Source organism: Musa acuminata, chromosome BXJ3-6 (assembly GCF_036884655.1).
Source record: "Musa acuminata AAA Group cultivar baxijiao chromosome BXJ3-6, Cavendish_Baxijiao_AAA, whole genome shotgun sequence".
Classification (NCBI taxonomy): Eukaryota; Viridiplantae; Streptophyta; class Magnoliopsida; order Zingiberales; family Musaceae; genus Musa; species Musa acuminata.
In genome coordinates, this window is record NC_088354.1 from 11,417,583 (window position 1) to 11,437,500 (window position 19,918).

The 19,918-nt window shown below is 39.4% G+C and overlaps 4 protein-coding genes across 8 annotated transcripts in view; all 4 read right to left on the reverse strand.

Annotated features, from left to right (window-relative positions):
- Window positions 1-1,405: 1,405 nt before the first annotated feature.
- Window positions 1,406-9,150, reverse strand: LOC135641519 (calcium-transporting ATPase 1, endoplasmic reticulum-type-like). Its single transcript, XM_065156907.1, has 8 exons — window positions 7,388-9,150; window positions 6,852-6,921; window positions 6,617-6,738; window positions 5,753-6,031; window positions 5,285-5,668; window positions 4,506-4,615; window positions 3,284-3,512; window positions 1,406-2,297 (listed from the first exon to the last, which is right to left on the reverse strand). The coding sequence occupies exons 1-8, from the start codon at window positions 8,789-8,791 to the stop codon at window positions 1,719-1,721; spliced, it is 3,177 nt and encodes a 1,058-aa protein (XP_065012979.1). The 5' UTR covers window positions 8,792-9,150; the 3' UTR covers window positions 1,406-1,718.
- Window positions 9,151-9,284: 134 nt separating this feature from the next.
- Window positions 9,285-14,374, reverse strand: LOC103987895 (uncharacterized). Of its 4 annotated transcripts, none has more exons than XM_065156911.1 (5): window positions 13,953-14,374; window positions 13,619-13,762; window positions 12,741-13,025; window positions 11,758-12,357; window positions 9,285-9,705 (listed from the first exon to the last, which is right to left on the reverse strand). In XM_065156911.1, the coding sequence occupies exons 2-4, from the start codon at window positions 13,730-13,732 to the stop codon at window positions 11,806-11,808; spliced, it is 951 nt and encodes a 316-aa protein (XP_065012983.1). In that variant the 5' UTR covers window positions 13,733-13,762; window positions 13,953-14,374; the 3' UTR covers window positions 9,285-9,705; window positions 11,758-11,805. The 4 variants fall into 4 exon arrangements, with proteins under 4 accessions (XP_065012983.1, XP_065012982.1, XP_009404626.2 ...); XM_065156910.1 differs by lacking the exon at window positions 9,285-9,705 and adding an exon at window positions 10,689-10,915; XM_009406351.3 differs by lacking the exon at window positions 9,285-9,705 and having other exon boundaries at window positions 11,607-12,357; window positions 12,741-12,860; window positions 12,935-13,025.
- A 128-nt stretch (window positions 14,375-14,502) lies between these two features.
- On the reverse strand, window positions 14,503-15,970 carry LOC135641520 (uncharacterized). Its single transcript, XM_065156913.1, has 4 exons — window positions 15,832-15,970; window positions 15,357-15,565; window positions 15,063-15,203; window positions 14,503-14,984 (listed from the first exon to the last, which is right to left on the reverse strand). Exons 1-4 carry the CDS (start codon window positions 15,876-15,878, stop codon window positions 14,914-14,916), a joined length of 468 nt encoding a protein of 155 aa, XP_065012985.1. The 5' UTR covers window positions 15,879-15,970; the 3' UTR covers window positions 14,503-14,913.
- Window positions 15,971-16,029: 59 nt separating this feature from the next.
- The window catches only part of LOC135586869 (protein SIEL-like), a 7,734-nt gene continuing 3,845 nt past the window's right edge, over window positions 16,030-19,918 (reverse strand). The window contains exons 6-9 of one of the 2 annotated variants that reach the window (XM_065156909.1): window positions 19,080-19,169; window positions 17,105-17,562; window positions 16,791-17,000; window positions 16,030-16,715 (exon numbers count right to left, since the gene is read on the reverse strand). In XM_065156909.1, coding sequence (XP_065012981.1) covers window positions 16,088-16,715; window positions 16,791-17,000; window positions 17,105-17,562; window positions 19,080-19,169 — 1,386 coding nt within the window. In that variant the 3' untranslated portion in view covers window positions 16,030-16,087. Of the gene's footprint in view, window positions 17,001-17,104; window positions 17,563-19,079; window positions 19,170-19,918 lie in introns of both variants that reach the window. The other variant, XM_065156908.1, reaches the window with a different exon arrangement.

Below are 19,918 nucleotides of genomic sequence, written 5' to 3' on the forward strand. Positions count from 1 at the left end.
AGTCATAATAATCTAAATGACCTTTAAGTTATCTAATTAACTTCATATATTTTAATAAATTAAGTTTATTATTTCAAAATGCTTCTCCATCCGCATGATGCAGAGACAAAGACGTATAGAACGAACAATCGATACCTACTGTGTCATGTGCATACCGACATTACTACCAGGAAAAGATCAACAGTTAATTTCGTACTATTAGACACATATCGATATTAGTATCGTAGAAAACTCGACGGTCAAATTCGTGTCAGCAAACGTAACATCGATATTAGTATCGTAGAAAACTCGACGGTCAAATTCGCGTCAGCAAACGTAACATCGGAAGTCGAAGTCGTCCAAACGCGTAAAGCTACCGATGGGCTTCTAGAAGTGGTCATGGCCCGCGAGAGCAAACCGCGGTTCCTGAAGACGAAGCTTCGGCCGTGCCCGATGTACGAGTTGTCGCCTACCCATTCGATGTTACTTTCGTCGATGAACGACTCCGAAGATCCACAGTCGATGCTGAGGAACACTGCAGGTCACAGAGCAGGAAAGGGTTAGAATGCGCCATAGCGGCAGCAATCTTAGCTCCATAGGAGAAGGAATGATACCACCAGCTGAAACAGTTACGACGAGGAGAGGAAGCAGCGAGAGAAGGGAGGTCTTGAGGTGCCTAGCCATGGACGGTGGAGACTACGAAGAAGAAGAGGCATACCTACAATTAAAGGAACATTCTGCAAGAAGAAAAGTCTCATGACTGAAGTGGCTGAAATGTGGTGGAGGAAAAGTCTCATATTCTATATTTATGTAAATGATCTTTTAGTTATCTAATGAGCTTCGTATATTTTAATAAAAAAAAAGTTTATTTTTTTTTTAAAAAATGCTTCTGCATCCGCATGATGCAGAATCCATGGTTCATCATCAGGCACACGTATAGAACCAACAATCGATCCCTACTGTCGTGACATGCGCATGTCGGCATTGCTCACCAGGGGAATCTCGGAAGTCGAAGACTTCTCTGAGGTCATCCTGCGCCGACAAGCTCTTTGACCTCGACGAGACACAAGTCGGCAAACGCAGTGTCGAGGTCTTCGACGTCGACGAGACACAGGTCGCCAAACGCAGCGTCTGGCTTTACGCGCTTGGAGAACGAGAGGCAGCGTATCAACAACGGCTGTGGTTGGAATCATGTAAGGTGCGGAAGCCACTGTTGCTGTTGATGCCCGACATTTTCCCAATAAGCGGCAGCCCTCAGAACAGTGTTCGCTTCCCATTTGGTCGTTTGCGCAGAGGTGATTATAACAGGAGGAAGAAGGAATTCAAGGTAATTACCAAGGCGAAGTTTCAGAGTTGGAAACCAAAAATGCTCCACCAGCAGCAGCACGCTTGAAACAGCATAATTTGTCTCTGAGAAACAAAAATATATTTAAAATTAATGTCGATCCTTCACTGAAGAAGAGTATATTAAACGGACGAGCATAATTCCAGATTCGTAATTCCAGCTCATAATTACTACTACAGAAGGGTTCCGGTATAATTCCAGATTCATAAAAGATGTGTTTAAGAATCAAAGGTAAATATCTAAATCCAATACTAGTCCTGCCAGCCAAACTAATTTTGAACGTTGCCCTGGTTGCCTGATTCTCAAACAACCCACTTAAAAGGAGGAAAGAAAAGAATCAGAACGACCACCTTGGTCAAATATGATTCACAATATGAATCTTATATGCTAGCATCTACTCATCCTTGTGCTTCGTAGGGCGTCTCTTGGCACCTGAAGAATTTGTGCAGCGTCCAACAAACTTGAGGACCTCGTCGATAAGGATCACCGGAAATGCAACCACCAACACCAGGAGCCACTCGTTGAAACTGAGAGGCACTATTCCAAACACTTGAGCAAGGAAAGGGACATACAATATCAAGAAATGCAGCCCAAATGAGATGGACATGGCCAAAAGAAGCCACGGATTGGCCCAGGGAGGCATGCTCACAAGGCTCCCATCTTCGGATAATGCATTCAGTGAATTGAACATCTCAATCGCCACCAAGACAGACAGCGAAAGGGTCATAGCCTTCACCTTGCCGGTCTGGAAGTAGTCACAGGGATTGTCGTCAAAGGTGAAACTCCGTGCCCCAGCAGTGAATGGTGCGACCTTGAAGCCCTCCCATGAGGAGCATTCTCCCCAATTAGAGAGTTGAGAATAGGTTACAAGAGTATGGCCATCACCACTCAAGTCAATGCCCGCAAAAGAACCATGAGTATACCATATAATGAAGATACCCACAGTGGCAATCCCCACATAAAGTCCGATGACCTATATATGGAGTTAAATAGGTCAGTAGAATCAAATATTTTGGCTAAAATATATTCATAGTACAAGTTAAAACTAGTCTTGCATCTACAGCCTGCCACTAAAAAGGTCTGAATCTTTGAAATAAAAAAAAAGTGTTACATGTAAAGTATAAAAATAACTAACTGCTATGAGATGACACCTCACCATTCGATGGGAACCCATTGAACTATAAATGATGACAATACCATGCAGGGACGGCTGATAATTAAAAAAGCCCAGTTGATCAAAACTTTATTCCTGCTATCTAAGTTTTCGGTTCTTTAACTTTAGCCCCCTAATTTTAACAGGCATCTTAACATCCTTTCCCTGGCAGATGCCTGTAAAGGTTTTATACCCATAACATGTATATACAACAACTACTATTGGTATGTTTTAATTGTTTGGATATAAAAGATGCAGAGCCTAAAATTTAACTCAAAATTTGCTGGAGTTCAAAATCAAAGTGAAATTACCCTTCTTTATTAAACATGAGGATTATCATACAACGCTTAGGCATCAAAGATCAACAAAAACCTCATCTCAATCATTTATAGGATCCATGCATCTTTTTGCAAAAATACTAATAATAGAGAACACAGATGGTAATCAACTTATCAAGATATCAATTTGGAGAAGAAATGTGGTCAAAGGTCGAAGGAAGGAAATCACCAGACGTTAGATTGCAGGGACTAAAAGATGGTTATCATGCTAAGACAGTTATTGGAAATTTTTAGAAATGAAAAAAAATGCTTCAAGGCAATTATCAATAAAATAATAAACTAAATTGCATTCATTTCCAGGTTTTCTTAAGAAAAAAGAAAGAATCACAATGGGGCCTTGGAATTTCAGAGTTGAAAGAAGAAAAAGAATAAGCAATTCACCACAGAAACAACCTAGGCCATGAGACATACAAGTAAACACATAACAAGTTAATGCATAGCATAAAACAAAGATAAAAGATGACTTACCATATAACGGAATAAAATCCATGCAGTAATCAATGAATCATCACTCCTACGAGGTGGCTTCTTCATAATATCATTGTCAGGTGGGTTGAATCCAAGAGCAGTTGCAGGAGGGCCATCTGTGACAAGATTGACCCACAAAAGTTGAACTGGTATCAACCCTTCAGGAATACCTAAAGCCGCCGTAAGAAAAATGGAAGCAACTTCACCAATATTTGAGGAGATCATGTACCTGTAGTTAGAAAATGAGAGATATTCATAGCTAAAATCGTAAATGAACATAAACAAAAAAAGAGAAAGTGATTAAACAGCAATTAGGCATCCAACAGAATTTTGAGTCCATGTATTGCATGAAAACAGCAATAGTATATTATAAAATCAAGGAAACCCACAAAAAAAAAATCCCATATGTTCATTAGTTGATTTGAAGCACTACCGTTGGCCAAACCAAGAGGACAGACTCACATCCAATTACTTGGTGGAGTAAGTATCTGCAGGTTCATTTCTGCAGCAGAGAACAGCAGTAGCATACAGAAACGATAAAAACAAGAAAAGTAGTGTTAGGAATTCATGAAAATGTCAGACTGGGCACAAAATTTGATTGTGAGAATTCCATTCATCTCTGATCCAGCAGTCAGACTAATACCTTCCCGTAAAAGGTCATTAAGCGATCAAATTCAATGCCAACCATGACTAAAAAGCCCAGGAATAGAGGCTAAATAACCAACCAAACAGATCAAAGTAAATTGCAATTCATGGCCCAACACTGCTAAAATATCTAGAAACAACTAAAATAATGAATTATCTTAATGGTAGAATTATCTAAGTTCTCATTTATTTCCAAGATACAGTTAAAATTTAAGAAAAGAGATATAATAACAACGAATCCCACCTTTCAGGTTCTAGTATTCCACCAGAATTACCCTTTTATGTTAGTGTTTGTCCTCCCAGCTATTATCTTATTAAACACCATGGCAAACAGACTTCAATTTTACAACAAAAAAAAAGTTTTACGCTTAGCTATATATTACATTTTTACTAGTGAAAATTCACAAGAACATAAAGTACCATTCGTACTATTTAACTAGCCAAATTATACAAAGCATTCAGCTAGCTTATATGCATAAATCTGGTTGGGACATTCTGGATAAGAAGATACAATAACAGTTCTTACTAATAGTAAAATTGACAGATTGAATACTATATTAAATAAAAAAGATAAGACCTTATGAAAGCTTTCATATTGTTGTAAATTGATCTTCCCTCACCAACTGCTGCAACTATTGTATTAAAATTATCATCTGCTAGCACCATGTCTGAGGCTTCCTTAGCAACCTGAAATAAAGCAATGTTAAGACAGCTGTTGCCATGAATTTGTATGGTTAGGGTAACACAATCTTTTAAAAACGCAAATGACCTTTGTTTAAGAGGATCAAGGTCTCAAGATGACAAACAGAATAGAAAATAAGAGTGGAACAAAATATCCAAAATTAGATGTAAAACTGACACAATTAGACATAAACAAAGTTTAGTTTCAAAAGATACTCTATCTTCACAATTACACCACAATCACATTACAATATTCTCTGATAAAGTAATTGCAACTGGATGATAATTTAACATGTTGGCAAAAGAGGGGGAAAAAAAAATCAATTTCATCTGGCAAAGATGGAGTGTCCAGTACCAGGAAATGGGTTACATGTGAACATAGGATGTTGGTCAGAACAAATAGGAACGGGCAAAGCTGACATAAAAGGTCCAGAATATCCATCAACTTCCAGTGCCGTATGAACATTAAGTTGCTCATTATTGTCTACAATTACACTACCTCACTTACAGCTCTAACTAGTTATCCATCCTCGCCAAGCATAGTTACAGATTAACATATTTTCAATAAATCTCATAGATAGTGGGACAATTTCTTACTTGGGTATGACAATCTAGACAAAATATAAAGCCAATGGAAAGCAGAAAAAGAAAAACAAGAAAGAGTGCAGCACATACCTCTGTCCCAGCAATGCCCATTGCTATACCAATATCTGCCATTTTCAATGCAGGGGCATCATTCACTCCATCCCCCGTCATTGCAACTACCTCGCCATCCTCTTTCAGCAATCTCACAATCTCTTGTTTATGCCTTGGTTCTGCTCTAGAAAAGAGAAGGCCACCATTTTGCCTCAAAAGGGACTTTTTCTCATTAGACGATCTAGACATAAAATCTTTGCCCGTGAAGCTCTTTGAATGTATATCTTCGTCAAGTGTAAATACACCTATGTCACGGCAAATTGCTTCAGCTGTTTCCTTGTTATCTCCAGTTATGACCATAACTCGGATGCCAGCTGTTCTACAATCTTCAATTGCTTTGTGGACCTCTTTCCGTGGAGGATCCTATAATGGTTTCAAAAGCATATAGACATGTCAATGGTGCCAACAGAGGCTAAAGAAGATGTTCAGTGAAGCAAGATGTCTTACTCTAAGCCCTACTAGTCCAACAAATATGAGACCAGTCTCAATGGATGAATAATTTGACGGATCAAGAAGAAGTTTATGAGCCGGGTGGTCTTCACCATCATATGTTGCAAATTCTGTTAGATCATCCTTATAAGCAAATCCCAAACAGCGCAATTGATTTGTTGACATGTCATGAAGAGCATCCAGAATCAGACTTTTTGACCTGTCATCTAACAGGACTACAGATCCATCAAGCAGTTGAATGTAGGAACTTCTTTCCAACAAATTTTCTACAGCACCCTGCCACAATGCAACATTAATTATTTATTATTCTAAAGACTTTCCATTCACAGGGAGTTAACTGCAGTTACAAACAAATAACAAAACATGAGAGGGACTTGGAAATTATATTTTAATAACTTTTTCAAATAACAGTACATCAAGCATGCAGAACAAGTATAATATCTAAATCAACCATTGGAGGAATGGCAATCCAGTATAAGGCTGGGAAATAAAGTGATAAAAAAGAATGAAAATAAATCCCTTTCAGTGTGCCCAACAAAATTAAGTGTTTCTCAAAGTGTAAAATATAGCTCTTTTCCTTGGACAAAGAAGACAAAATGCTAGGGTCAGGGAGTAAAGGCAATAAAACATCTTCTATGAATAAGGTGTCAAAGTTATTTCGTCAGTTGAACAATGGGGTCAACATTCTCAATGTAGACAGACACATGAAGACAAAATGATTAGTTGTCCATCAGTTACTCCTACTATAAGTCCCTTTAGGCCAGTTTCACCTGAACAAAACAAAGTTTTTCTCAAACCATAATTAATAAAAACACCATTAAGATAACAAATTGATTAGACAGAAAAAGGAGGGGAAAATACCTTTACAAGTAAACAGTTGGTTCCTGACTTTGATTTAACAATAACTCCCATCGACTTTCGAATGCGATCAAACTCAAGAGTAGCAACCCTCTGAGCCATTTCATTCCACCATTTACAGCACTCTTCCATTTAAAAAGAATATCATAATCATTTATAGGCAAATAAGCAAACGTGGATTAAAGTATCATAATTAGATCATTTTAATGCAAACTGAAATTTGAGGCTCGAAACATACTTAATATGTCATCCGAGTCCACCAATGAAGTATCACAATCGCCAGGAAGACCCATTTTCTCAACCAAGACCTGATATAATATATATATATATATAATTAATTAATTTATCAACAGAGTAAGATCAAGTATATATCAAAACTAAAAATATGAATTACATTTACTATTCCAAAGTCACATCCAGAATAAATCTAACACAAACAGCTAAAATATAGGTATGCATATTTAACAACTAACTGAATGGCTTCAGAACAAGAACAAACAGGCAAGAAAGCTACTCACCAGTGCATTTTATATTTCGCATATGCACTTACAAAAGAATCTAGATACAGTGTAATTGATCTTCTATTTGATTTCCAGTTCTCTTCACATGATTATGTAGTCCATTATATTTTACCTAAATAAGGACTCTAGCTTTCCAATTCAAGGATAATTCTGCTTCAATATCCATATTAAATTTTCAGGAACAGGTGCTTCAGCATCAAACTAGAGCAAGCAAGGAAAAACTGCAATGAGAGGGAAATATATGGATTCTTACCTTCAAGGCTGCCTCCGTGGGCATACCACTGGTGACAAAGTGATGTCCTGACTGACTGATGCTCGAGTCATTACAAACAGCTGCAATCTTAGCAATAATTTGAAGATTTGCATCCATATCACTGGATGGCCATTCATGGATCTTCCCATCACGAGGATTGTATGTGGTACCATCCACTTTGAATGTTCTAAGTGTATCTGTCCAGCGCCCCATTGCAACAAGCCTTACGACAGACATCTGGTTTGTGGTTAATGTACCAGTCTTATCAGAGCATATCACAGTTGTGCAACCCAAAGTCTCAACACTTGGTAGCTTCCGGACCAATGCATTCTTTTGTGCCATCTTCCGTGTACCCAATGCCAAGCAAGTAGTGATAACTGCAGGCAACCCTTCTGGGATTGCTGCAACAGCCAAGGCCACAGCAATCTCAAAGTAATAAGTACACTTCTCAAAAGAGAACTTGAAATTACTCGGCCAGCCATCAACATACTCCCAGGTTAAGAAGTACTTCACATTGATAAGCCAAACAACAGCACAAATCACACCGATGATAGCTGTAAGGACCTCACCAAACTCATTCAGTTTCTTCTTCAGTGGCGTATCTTCTTCACTCTGTGAAGCTTCATGAATCTGCGAATGTATCTTACCAATTTCAGTATTCATGCCGGTCTGTGTAACCAAGCACACACAGCTGCCATTCACAACTGTAGTACCTGCAAAGACCATGCATTCCTTCCCTTGGATATCTATGTCTTCAGACTCAACTACATGGTTGGTTTTATTCACGGCAGCATTCTCTCCGGTAAGAGATGCTTGTTCTACCCTCACAGTAGAGCTGATCAGGTGCAAAATCCTCAGATCCGCAGGAACCTTATCCCCAACCTTGAGCTCCACAATGTCACCTGGCACGAGCTCCTTAGCAGGCAGATTTGGAATTAGCTCACCGTCCCTTCTAACGGTGGCATGCTCGGACTGGATTTCTTTGAGGGCCTCAAGTGCTTTCTCGGCGTTGTTCTCTTGCCAAACACCAACGATTGCATTCACTATCAGAATAAGGAAGATCACCAAGGGTTCGACAAAGGCAGTGATCCCCATCTCACCACCTTCGTCGCCATCGCACCAAGCCAGCACAAAGGAAACGACGGCGGCCACAAGGAGGATCCGGACCAGCGTATCATTGAACTGCTCAAGAACCAAATGCCAGATCGATGGCCCAGAGTGCTTCTCGAGCTCGTTCAGCCCATAAGTCTCCCGCCGCGCCAGCACCTCGTCGGATCGGAGCCCGTACTTAGCCGAAACCTTGAATTCGGCCTCGCACTCCTGGACACTCCTCGCCCAAGCGGGAAAATTCGAGATCGGCGTCTCAACACCCTTCTTCCCGTCATCCTGCCCTCCTTTCCCCATCCCCACGCCGCCCCAACCGACAATCCCAGCGAAAACCAAATCTATCCTACAAATCCCTCAAATCCATGCTTCCCGACAACGCCATTTCATGCCTCACCGACTCAAAAGTCCGACCCCACCGACCCGCAAAGAGAAGCCGAGAGAGAGAGAGAGAGAGAGAGAGAGAGAGAGAGAGAGGGAAAAGGGCACCAGGGATTCGTCACCCAACACGAAGAAGACTTCTTCGCTTGCGGTTCTCTCGCTTCCGAATCCCTCCCTCACTTCTTCCTTTCTCGCTTTCGACACGAAAGAGAAAACCCTCAGACGAAGCGATCTCCCGATCGCTCGCCCTAAATAGAACGCCGTCTCCGCCAGCTAGACTCCCAACGAAACGAACACGAGCACTCATCACCATCTACCCCGTTTGCATCTACGTCGTGATCACACCCGTAAAACCATCGTGGGACCCACATTCAAGGCGGAGTTAGTCCGATCCCCGTAAACACACTCGCGTCACCCTCGTTTCGGTCACCCGTCGTGTTCAGCCATCTGTCCTGCAATGGGGTCCTCGCGGGCCCCGACGCCACCTCCGGTCACAGGAACCGAGGCCTAATCAGCTTTATTTTATTGGCCATCGCACAATATTTTTTATGGGCAATAAATAAAGGGCGACTTCAGGAAATTTCCGGGAGGCATCATGCAGGGTTATATTAGTAAATTTATTTGGTGTGATGATATCACGTGCACGCTTCTTAATGCTGACCTCCATTGTAAAATGTTTTGGGTCCAATAACGCAGGGACACATATCTGATGATGCATTATGTCCGTTTCAATGTTTAATGGATCAAGTCACTGACTAGTTGTTGGCAAAAGAGACTAAGATACATTTTCTTCAAACAATTCCTTGGTATATTCTGCTTCCTTGAATTGAAACCTGTTGAAAGAAGTGAGAGATGGCATTGAGTTGACTTCAACAAGATTAAGGGGGATCTATCAAAATAAGGAAAAAAATTTCTAGTGAAAGTTCTTAAAAATAATGATGGAATTGATGAGTTGAAGATGATGGTGTGTGATGGCAAGCATGAAAGAGCAAGGAGTATTGATGATTCCTTAATAGCAGCTCTTTAAGTATTAAACATGTGATCACTGGGGATTGCAGGATTAATAGTGGCACATCACTCTTTTTCCTTTTGAAATGTCAAGAACATGGGTGAGTAAAGTTCGAGTGGGGATTTTTTCTGACTTTTAACTGGAGAAAAAAAAAAGAAGAAAAGTGTTAAAGCAAAGGCTGCATGACTTGATTGTGTCCCAGCTATATGTCAGTGTATGCTACTGTTCTTTCTCCTTTTGTTATAATCATGGCCAAGTTCATCAGATAGATTAGGTAGTTTATGCTCGCTATCTAATAAACAAATTCTTATACACTATGTTTAGGAAGAGCAGCTTCACTTGGAAGAACTTGTATGATGGAATGAGATAGATGATCTGTTAACCAATGTCTGATTGATTTCATCTTCTAATTCAGTAAAGACTTCAATTCAGAGGTGCTTTTCCTTGGAATTATCTTTCTGCTTCAGCTCAACTTGAACTTAGTTGTTTCACTGATACAATAATGCCCTTTTTATTGGTTCATTTCCTTGCAGAAGCTGATGGTTTCATGTCTAACATGCCTCAAATCTGTAATAGCTAACCTTATGTTTTGATACTACAAGCAATGACCCCTTTGAATGCATGAAAACATGGAACTAGAATTCTGAATTTGGTGTGCTTGGCATAAATTACATATGGGCTCAATATTGCAAATATAACCTGGGAAAGGTAAGATTAACATTGGAAATATTCCTCTGGGCTCATCCATCATCTCTTCCAACCTGTCCATATGTTCTCAACAAATCTCATAAGCTGTGGCATCATCTCTTCTCTGAAAATAGTCTCTTTAAATATAGAGATATGTAATTGTTGTCTTTTTCAGTTTTGCCTAATTCCAGAATCATAAAAGAATAGACATGACAGTTCAAAAAAGCATCAACAGTTTCATCTCTATTTGTCTTTCATCCTGTAGCCACCATGGCTGGTTGCTATGGCAATCCACAGGAGGCATATGGTTTTGATATCCATCCAAAGTTGAGATGTGAAACATTGCACTGCCATGGAAGAAAGGAAGGGTGGGCAAATAAATAGGTGAAGAACACCATCATAGCATTGGAAGAAAAATTGTAATGACTGGTAGACAACAGGAAAAGATTGGGTTCCTCCACCCAATCCTATCCATTTCAAACCACCCAAGCATATCCCCAGTCAAGTTGTCTGGTTAGATCATGATTAAGAAAATGACTCCACCCAAGGTTAGGATTGGGAATAAGGAAGGAGGATAAGTTAAACTAGGATTTACCTTGAACCTGACCTAACCCACCCACCCATCCCAGTTGTAGCCAGCAAATTGGAAGCTGAATCTCCATTCCACCACCAGATGAAGACAGTAAGGGAGGACCAATCACTTTCCAAGCATGCGAGGCACAACACCAAGAACCTTCCTCAGGGAGACCTATGGTACCAGCCTCCACCCCCCCATGAGACCGTCCACAACTTTATTGGCCGCCCACTTAAACAGAGACGTCTTGTCGACAGCAGGCTGCAATGCATGCATGCCTTTTGTATTCTCATATTCTCTCACTAACGAGTATAATTTGCATGATGGCTGTGAGAAAGAGAGAGGAGCACATGTTCTCTCACTAACCTTTACATCAAGCGCATGGTGTTTTTTTTTGCTTTACCTTACTGGGGACTTGAATTGGATGTACAAAAGAAATATAACAAGAAATTGGCACTGCTGAGTATGAAAACAATTTTGCTGAGTCTTTTGATCAAGCAGGAACTGGAAACACTAAGACTCTTTCTCACTCTTAGTTTTGATCTTTAGTAAGATAGATGCAAAACACGTAATTTTGAGAGTAGAATATAAGATAGAAGAGATCCAAGAACTCACCTTCTTTGGAGCTGGAAAAGAGTTTATCATCAACCTTTTTGATCTGATTCACCTTCTGTCGACTACTTCGACGCTGGAGGTGCAGAAGAGGAACCGGAAGAAAATGGAGAACAGTGCGGAGTAAGAGATCTCTCTTGGCTTCTTATCTGTTCCGCAGACCTTTCGCTTCTTCTCCTTCCTCCTGCTGCTACGTCTGCTCATCTTGGTATCAGCATGAGCAGGAACACAGCTGCGGCCCTCGGTCTTCTGCTGGAGAAAAGGGAACAGGACGACAGCTCGTCGCTTAGCCTTGCCGAGGCACTGTCGTGCCTTCTCCGTGGCCGTCTCCTCCTTGGAGAAGGTGTAGCTCCTTAGGTACATCTGCCGGCAGGAGTAACTATCCACCACCCTTGGGCTCGGACTCCACCTCCTCCTCCCATCGACGAGGTTGTCATCACCGACTCTCTCGTCCCTTCCTCCTGTCATCGACTTCACGAACTCGGCGTCGGACTCCGGCCACCTGTAGAGGTTGACATAGGTTGGTCTAGCCGGCCGACGTGCGTCGACGCAGCTCACAGAAGACTTGCACCCGGAGCTCATACTCTTACCTCTCTCCTCTCCCTAGAAATGGAAGGGCTCTGTTTAGTGGTGATTATATATGGCATAAGGATGAGTCGGAGGTGTGAGAGCCTTCAGACGCAAGAAAAAGTGGAACTAGGGAGTTGGATGCCAGGAACAAAAGAGAGATTGACACGAAAACTTAATTACTTTCCTCCAATCTGTTGCTTAGTTGTGCCAATGACAGTGACACTGGTCTCTCTCTATATCTATTCTTGGTCTAGTTGCTGTGTTCTGATTTGGCAAGAGATTTGAAGTGTACTTGCAGAGAGGCTGGTGGGAATGAAGGGTATACTCAACATTTAAGTTAGCATTAAATGAACACAGGAGAATAAGAATACGGTAATGGGACTTCCATTTGGTTACTGATAAGGGCAAGAGATTACCTTCCATTCTGCAAGTGAGCTTCGTTGGGGACTACAGGTCAAAGCAGCTCGAACACGTCCAGTTAGTTGTCGGTGAAAGCCGAGACATTGGGTGCAGAAGATGAATACTAATCCACTGTGCTGCGCCAACAAAGCCTTGGAATTGAAGAAAGGATTGGTCACTTCAGGCAGAGGAGAAAAGGGCGTACACTGACCATGTGGGCTATCATTGCAGTCGCCACTCCGAGAAATGGCCATTGTCACCGGTCCTTGGTTTGTAGATATCATGCGAGTCCAAGAAATCACCTGCATTCAGTTGACAGACGATACCACTGAAGAAAGGAAAGGGCAAAGATCAAACACGTCAATTTATTATCCACTGCAACTTTTTCATATCACACACCTAAAGAGTCATATTCAGTTTTTAATTACTTTTTGAAACTTGTTTATTTTCATACCATTAATAATAATAATTTCACATCTTTTAAAATATGTTTTTATTTAATACTGATATAAACTTTTTATATATGCTATTTTTCAACCATCCAAACACTCATATTTATAAAATACCATTGATCATGAATTTACAGTATAAATGCTTTAAAAGAATACTGGAACTTGCAATGCCTGACATAGATTACCACTAGCAGATGGATAAACAAAATTTATGGACATACTGATGAGAATAATCAGTGTTGGATCTGTCAGATAGATGGAAGAGTGATCATATCATTGCTGTCACACATGAATTAAGAACTAGAATATTTCAGAATTTTAGTCATTAAGAAACATGAACAGACCAAGCAGGCGCATAGGATGCCAAAAAAGATGTTACCAGCCACGCAAACATAACAAAGGTTATGAACCTCGGATGCTGTCCTCGAATGGAAGATATGTACCTTCTGTATAAGATTTTGCGAGAGATGAAACACTTCACCCTGCGTGGGCTGTCCCATGCAACAGACGATGATCTTCTGGTTTATGTAAGTTTTTGATAGCAATAAAATGATCATTAACTCAAAACCACATCGGCCAATTCTCCCCTGCAAGGAACACCAAAGACAGACTTATCAAAGGTCAGTGTTGAGAAAGAAATCTGAGTCCAAGAAGAGAAAAGTTTGTACTTGTAAGACCTAAATCAACAGATTATTAAGACAGTTCATTCAACAGAATCAGATCATAATGAATTTTCAGCAGATTAGTGCAAAGAGATAGCAGGATGTCATCTTATACCTTCTAGAGATTATGCAGAATCTTTCGGTTCCAAACATCTGCACAAAAGAAAAGATTCTTCTAAAGAAACAGCTCCAGGAAGCTGCAAGAAAAGGTATAACAATCTCTACCCCATCACTTTTAGAAAAGACATCTTTAGGATCCCATAGCCGCTGCAAACACATTGGCAAACTGTGATACAGAACAACGTGGATAAAAAGCAGGAACATGGGGAGTACTAAAAATTAGTGCAAGACAGTACCACTCAGACCACAAAAGGTGAACTTGAACTGCTACTTGAACAGACAATGCCTAACACTGTCAAACATAAAATTAGAAATTTCCTACCAAGATCAGACTCGCCACAAACATGTGGTCCAAACAAATAGGCTATAACTGGCTGTAAATCTGCCACCAAATAAATTTATTTACGTCTGTGCCTATTGACTATAATTCACAGGAGCTTCTAATACATCCTAAATATCAAAGTTGCCAAGTCTTTTATCACCAGATAACTTCATTCTGCATGTTGATGAGTTAGCATAAAAGACAACAAAACATACCAGCAATCTGATAATCTAAATCACATCATTGGAAAGCTGTAAAACACAATACAAAGCCCCGTTATCATTAACACTTAGATACTGAACCAGCACAATGATAAAATGGTCCACAAGGGCCACAACCCTACAAAGGACTTACTGGGAAATATCAGGTTGGGAGTGCCTTGCTTACAATTACTTTTGAAACAATTGGTGCAGCAGTAGAAGCATAAAAAAAGAGTATCATTGTCCTTGAGGATATGCAGGAGGCTGTGAATAACCATCATCACCATGAGTCAATGGCTGCTGCTGCTGACTATAACCTGGTTGGCTATGCGGCGGCAGTCCACAGGACCGCTTTTGCCTACAACCATCTGCATATAGTCTGCTTGACAACCGGAGTACATGGCGACTTCTGCATCTGTGAAGGCTGCCCATAACTAACTAGGATGGATCAGTTGTGTTGTTTGGCCATATCGATTCAGAGCCGCAGGTTTGCTCCTGTACCTAGCTGCCAGTGGAGAATTGTCATAACCAGATGATTTTGTTCGATCAGTAGGATACCTTGTCTTGCTATTAAAAGGCTGACCTGAGATGGGGGTGTTAGTGGAGGCGCTCTGTGCACAATAAGCAGAGGCGGATCCTTCTTGTGACAGTTTGTCCACTGTTCCATAGGAAGGTGTTGAATCATAACCCTGTTGATCATGTAGCCGAATTAGGAATTTCCTGGCTGTTGAAAATAACCAGATTCAGGTGAGATGAGAATAATCATATTCACTCTAATATTCATTTGTCTCCAAATAATTCTTCCAGTAAGCAGCATGATAAGGCATGATTGTTCTAATCAGAAAGTGGGTGGTCATGGTTATATAGCTTATCCTACCAGCCGATGCAGAAGATTCTTCAAGTGGCTGCTGCTGAAGTTGGACCGCTTGTTGATTGTCAATACTCAATAGTGTATCTAGTCTATGGTAATCGGGTTGTTGTTTGGGAGGTGCACCAGGTGGAACCCCAAGCTTGTTGAAGGATGAGGTGGAAAATATAGTCATGCTGAGGGCATCTCCCATCCGATACTGGATTCTTGACATGATTCTGCATGTAAACTTACTTCATGTGAATTTAAGGAACTCATGCATGCATGCAGCACAAAAGAAAAAATATTCGTGAGTAATAAGAAATGGCTTAAAGAAAGCATAGTAAACAAAGGCAATTGTAAAGCATGGTATTAAGTGATAGAAGCATTGACCAAAAAGAAAAGGAAACCAATTTCAGGTGACACTGAATTCCCACCTATCCTAATGAGTTGTAAGGAGTATGATCAAGTTGTCACAAGTGGAAGGACAATAGAAGAAACTTACACTAAGTTGGCAAAGTTCTTCATAACAAAGAACTTCATATAATCCATGATTCACTAATTCATTGACCAACTGTTTCACTGCTTCAATCTGCTTCTCTGTGTCGCTGTATACACCAGTTCTTTCTATTGATGATCATGCAAAGGTTTCACCTGGTTACTCCAGACCTAGTTGCTTTGCACAAGTTGATCACAGACTTACCCCATAGAGAACATATGCAGAAATGTAGCATTGACTCCCAGCTCACAGCTTCCAAATATCATCTGTTATTGACACTAATAAAATGAACATCATTTTCCTTGCAGATTATAGCATAATCATCTATTGGCCCTCCCTGACCTTTACTGTGGTTTGTGACGTCTTCAGATGGACACTCAATACCTACAGAAGCCCTTAGAAAAAATGATGCTGCTTTTGGAGTTCCGTGAAATGGAACATTAAGAGTGCAGCTTCTCACTGCATCACAGCCTTCAAATTGGCTTAAATCAAGAAATACATATTGAATTGACTCACCCACGGCCAACAAGAGCCACAACCTGTCACTATGTAGTATTTCATACAGTGTTATACGGAAGAAGATTCCGACAGGCAAACCTGACACGAAAGTCAGAGGATTCTCTGAATCATTACCAATGACTAACACTTCTGCCTTTTTCTGTTTAAATCTTCCAGTAAATGTTATCTGCTCAGGATAGAAGAGTTCAAGTAACTTACGAAAAACATATGTATTAGAAAATAAGGCTGCTGTGCCTTCAGTACAAGCATGCTTTACTTCTTTGGCAAAATCAGAAAGATTAGATGGTCCTTCACAAAGGAACTCCAAACGAGAAATTGTAGAAGTCAGCCTCGCCAATATAGGTTGTGGGCTTACTCCAATCTCCAATAGTCTAAAAACATAGCTAAGCAACGTCAACTCTAGAATATGACATTCTTCGTCTCTTTGCAAACCTGAAAAGCCGTACCTCAGCCTTCGGAGATTCATGTCTAATCTTTCCAGTATGATATCAAGTGATGTCATGCCAATAATGCAAGATTTTTTTGGAAGAGATTTGTCCAATATTTCAGTAACCAACTGGATTACTTGAATATACAGAGCTGCAAAGTCTAAAAATGAACTGGCAGCTCCGTCATCAGCATTCCAAGCAATGGTTTCTAACTCTTCTTTGCAAGCCCTACATGCCATAGATAACATAGCATACTTAAGTAACCTAGACATATAAAAAAGAAAGTAAACTATTTAGGAGAACCTAAAGACCAGAAAACAAATAAAGAATACCTTAACATGTTTTGCACTACTTGTGTACAATGTGACTTCATCAGAGGCCAAGTTTTCCCAACTGTTTCTAAATTAAGCTTTATTGACTGCATTGTTTCCTCATTCAAGAACACACACTTCTCTTGTGTTTGCTCGGAGCGTGTCAATATTTTACTAAAATCTAGCACATTTCCCTTACGTGTAATATCAGATATCGCAACATGAATCGGCATCGATGAAGTGCATATCTTGTGGATCTCTTTACTATAAGAACACAAATAGGCCAAAAGGGAATCTTGGTCTACAGCACCTCTCAGGGCATGAGTGATTCTTCCACTAAAAGGGACTGCATAAGAATATAGAGCCATAGGAATATCAGTTGTACGTTGTCCATTGGAGAAAGACGATGAGATGAATAGAACTAACTTTGCTGCCACTTCATGGCTATCCAAAATCAGCTCTCCACAGGATAGATCTATCTATAAAACAGACAAAGTGGAAATCAGCATATCTATTACACAACAGTAACAAGTCACTTTAAAAACTTAGAAACTACAATAACCATAAAAGGTGAGTTACATGATCTGGATTCATCATAGCATTCACCCTAAAAGAATTTAGAACTATCAAACTTTTGCATTCATTACCAACATATGAACAATATAATTAAAGATTTAGGGTTGTAAAAAAAAAAGAGCAATGACTTTTACTCTGTCTCTCACATGGCAACTAATTGATCAACCACCGAGGGCAGTAGGCCAGGACCATCACCTTGACAATCTGATGACCATTGATATTTTAACTTCAAATAACTTGCAACAGACACTTGAAGTAAATAAGATTCTACGAAGTGAAATCTCTGTTTCTAAGTTCAGTAAACTACCCAAGTTAGAACATTAACTAAAATTGGACTACTACGATAGAAATGCCCCCATTATCCATATTCTACCTATAAGACAACTGTAGATATTAGGTTTATCCGCCTTTCTGTAGAATTTTATTTTTGCTGCATGTCACCGCACAAGTGTGGGATACCTTTTCTATAAATGTTGCATGTAATCCATATTAAAAACTATCAGTATTCTCATAACATGAGTAAATCCACGAGGCCTTCAGGGCAAAGGATATAAAACCACTTAATTCAATTATATCATAGCACTTCTGCCTGCAAACCTTTTGTGAACTTGAGCGGCATCCAGATATGAATGACTTATGCCTCAAGTTCATCAAGGTCCATCATAATATAAGTTGTCAGTTTCAAATAACAAAAGAGCCCATCTTGGACTATCTTGACTTCTGCCTATGTAAAGAAGGCAAGAAGCACAAGAACCAGCTGAAGGTGGATAAGCAATGTAAAAGCAACAATTAAGGCTTCTTCATTTTTGGCAAGCAGAAGAGAAAGATACAGATACTAGCTTCCTACAAACAATTAATGAGGATCCTGTCCAAGAAAGAGGAATCAAGGAATTTTCTTCACCTCCAGGGAAACAACCCAAGCAAGCAAGGACTCTAAGATTACAGCTCCAACAAAGAAAGATACTATTGATAAATTCAGGCAAGCAAGAAAGGTGAGCAAAGAAGGACAAGGTTGGTTGTAAGGTCAGCAATCCCTGATTCCTTCATTATTTACACATCCCAACTTCAATGACTTTTAAGGCATGGTTTCAATCTCCAAAAGTAAGATTTGTTCCGGATCGCTCCAGGTTTAAGATTAATAGAAGTTGATAAATTTTCTTTAGTCCTTTTAATTTGCCATTAGCAGCATCATTTATCCTTGATTTCATCTGCAAAGAGATTGATGTAAAGTACATGTGTCGACATGCTTTAGTAAATGAGATGATATAGGGGCTTAATATTTTGAGCATTTCTAAAACCTACTTCATCCATCAGAACAAACATATAAAATTCCAAACAGGGAAAGTCAGTTTTAAATAATAGATACTACAATAAGTCATATTGCTCCCTTCATATCCATGGACAAAGAAGAAGGATGCACCTCTTTTGCAAATTCTTTTGCTAACTTGGCTGAAAAGTTCTTGTGCTGCTTGCCGACAGAAAACAGAACGAAGAAAATATCTTCTTCTTCCTGAATATAGAAAACAGGGATGCTGATAAGTATATAACATAATGCTTAACAAGTTCAAATATATCAATGAATTAAACTAATATATTTAAAAAATAGAAAACAAAGGATTAGTCTGTTCCCATCTTGCTATCATTACATCATCTTTTTTTAAACTTTTAATCTGAAGATTCTTTAAATAAAAATTATTATCACCTTATATTTTACAAACATAAACAGCATTCATTTATCATTGGCTGTTAAAAGTTAACAATAATTTCAAACATTCTTGTTAAAAGGAAATGCATTATAATTTGAACCAAATCACTATGCTACTGAACATCAGAAGTTTGCAAACAACATACACATGAAAATAATAAGTTTATAAAGAGAAATATTTTTAACAAGAAATAAGCATGAGATCATAAAAGAGGTGACATCAATTCTGAGAGGCAATTGTCTAATCATAGTAAGGATTAATTAAATATTTGCAAAATATCACATGTCAACTGCCAAAAATTATGCAGATTTACTTTTTGTCAAATTTTAAAAAACATGTAAAAAGTAAAGATGAAAATTGTATATGTAAAAATTGTACCTAACTCAATTAACTTTATCCACATCTAAAAAGGCTTAAGTCAAATTGCCAAAATTCACCTAACTTTATCTTTTTTTATTTTTTTTATTTTTCTTTGTCAACAAAAAATAGTGCCGTGCCGCACCGTATCCAGCCACTGGTGCAAAACGTGCCATGGTACATAAAAGCTATGCAG

Bases quoted from the DNA above. Each gene is read 5' to 3' on its own strand.
- LOC135641519 (XM_065156907.1), bottom strand. From the start codon at position 8,791: ATGGGGAAAGGAGGGCAGGATGACGGGAAGAAGGGTGTTGAGACGCCG. The intron at 4,616-5,284 runs GTATGTGCTGCA...GCTTTATTTCAG, and splicing joins TGGGCATTGCTGGGACAGAG to GTTGCTAAGGAAGCCTCAGA. The intron at 3,513-4,505 runs GTCTTATCTTTT...TTCTAACTACAG, and splicing joins AATATGAAAGCTTTCATAAG to GTACATGATCTCCTCAAATA.
- LOC135641520 (XM_065156913.1), bottom strand. From the start codon at position 15,878: ATGGATTATATGAAGTTCTTTGTTATGAAGAACTTTGCCAACTTAGT. The intron at 15,204-15,356 runs GTAGGATAAGCT...TATTTTCAACAG, and splicing joins AGAATCTTCTGCATCGGCTG to CCAGGAAATTCCTAATTCGG. The intron at 14,985-15,062 runs GTCAGCCTTTTA...CTCCACTGGCAG, and splicing joins CACTAACACCCCCATCTCAG to CTAGGTACAGGAGCAAACCT.
- LOC103987895 (XM_065156911.1), bottom strand. From the start codon at position 13,732: ATGATCATTTTATTGCTATCAAAAACTTACATAAACCAGAAGATCATC. The intron at 13,026-13,618 runs GTACATATCTTC...AACTGAATGCAG, and splicing joins CGCAAAATCTTATACAGAAG to GTGATTTCTTGGACTCGCAT. The intron at 12,358-12,740 runs GTAATCTCTTGC...TTCCATTTCTAG, and splicing joins GCTCACTTGCAGAATGGAAG to GGAGAGGAGAGAGGTAAGAG.